This window comes from Arachis ipaensis, chromosome B06 (genome assembly GCF_000816755.2).
Source record: "Arachis ipaensis cultivar K30076 chromosome B06, Araip1.1, whole genome shotgun sequence".
Taxonomy (NCBI): domain Eukaryota; kingdom Viridiplantae; phylum Streptophyta; class Magnoliopsida; order Fabales; family Fabaceae; genus Arachis; species Arachis ipaensis.
This window is the reverse complement of record NC_029790.2, coordinates 126,173,176-126,174,497: the sequence shown is the minus strand read 5'-3', so window position 1 is coordinate 126,174,497 and position 1,322 is coordinate 126,173,176. Positions and strand designations below refer to the sequence as shown.

General features: G+C 41.1%; 1 protein-coding gene across 1 annotated transcript; it reads right to left on the bottom strand.

Moving 5' to 3' along the window:
• Window positions 378-863, bottom strand: LOC107647581. Its single transcript, XM_016351649.1, has one exon. It carries the CDS (start codon window positions 861-863, stop codon window positions 378-380), a length of 486 nt encoding a protein of 161 aa, XP_016207135.1.

Genomic DNA, 1,322 nt, shown 5'->3' with positions numbered 1-1,322 from the left:
GTCATTTCACGATGTATTTTGTGACTACTAGATTCTAGTTTGATGTATTGGTTAATGACTAAGTCCATGATGTTAATTTTATTTATGTTCTACTAGATTCTAGTTTGATGTGCTAGGTAATGGCTATGTCCATGATTTTAAATTTATTTATGACCATGTTATGAGAAACTACTAGTTTCTAATTTGATGTGCTAGTTAATGACTATGGCCATGATGTTAATTTTATTTATGACCATGCTCTGAGAAACTACTATATTCACTAAAAATATCAATGCTTAACTTGGATGCATACTTTTTCTTCATTACTAGTACATTGTAATTGTCAATAATAGACTCGACGTCGTTTTAAACTCTTTAACGTACGCCCTCAGTCTTTCCTATAATATACACCTACGGTGGGTCTGACTCGCGTGCACTAGGTTCGGTGCGCTGGGGCACCTACTACGACTGTGACCTTCTACACCGCATAGCCTACAACGTCTTTGACCTCGCATTGATTGTGTATCCATCTCATTCAAGAAGCGAGTTTGTTTGGGACGACCTTTGGTAACTCTCTTAAGTAAAGGATTAGGTATCATCCGTGGCCCTCCGTACACGGGCCAGGTTATTGGGTTGCCCAATGGCCTAAATCTAGCTCTGTACACCTTTTGGATCTCATCCATCCGATACACCTCGTGAACGTTAACTTGCCAACCAAGACGTTGGTTTGCACAACATGCAAAAACATGATGACATGGAAAGTGATCTACTTGAAAATATCCACAGTCACAGTGCTTGCGTCGTAGGTCTACTGCATACTCTGCATCGGTGGGCATCTCCCGCACCTCGAAAACCTCATTCTGCCTATTGAAACAACTAACCATGATGTTTCCAGCCGCTATCAAATTTTGCTGAATCTTTTCGGTCACTGTTTCTGAGAATAAGTGTCCGACTCGAATACAAGTCTCAAGCATCATCCTTTTTTCTTCTAAACAACTCATTTAGTCTGTAAAAAGTCGCCTTTACAAGTGCTGTGACGGGAAGATTACATGCACCCTTCAACACCCCGTTGATGCACTCCACTAGGTTTGTCGTCATATGACCCCATCGATGGCCACCATCATATGCCAAAGAGTGTTGCTCACGGGGAATCCGATCTAGCCAGCGAGTGTATGCCTCACCCCGACTACGCAACCTCTGGTAACGGATTTCGTATTCAGCCACCATCCTAGAATAGCCTGGAAAACAAGATACAACGAAAACACACAACGATAACCACCATTGGAAACATAACCACAAGATGCATAAAATATTAAATAGAACACATTGTTAATTATCTATGT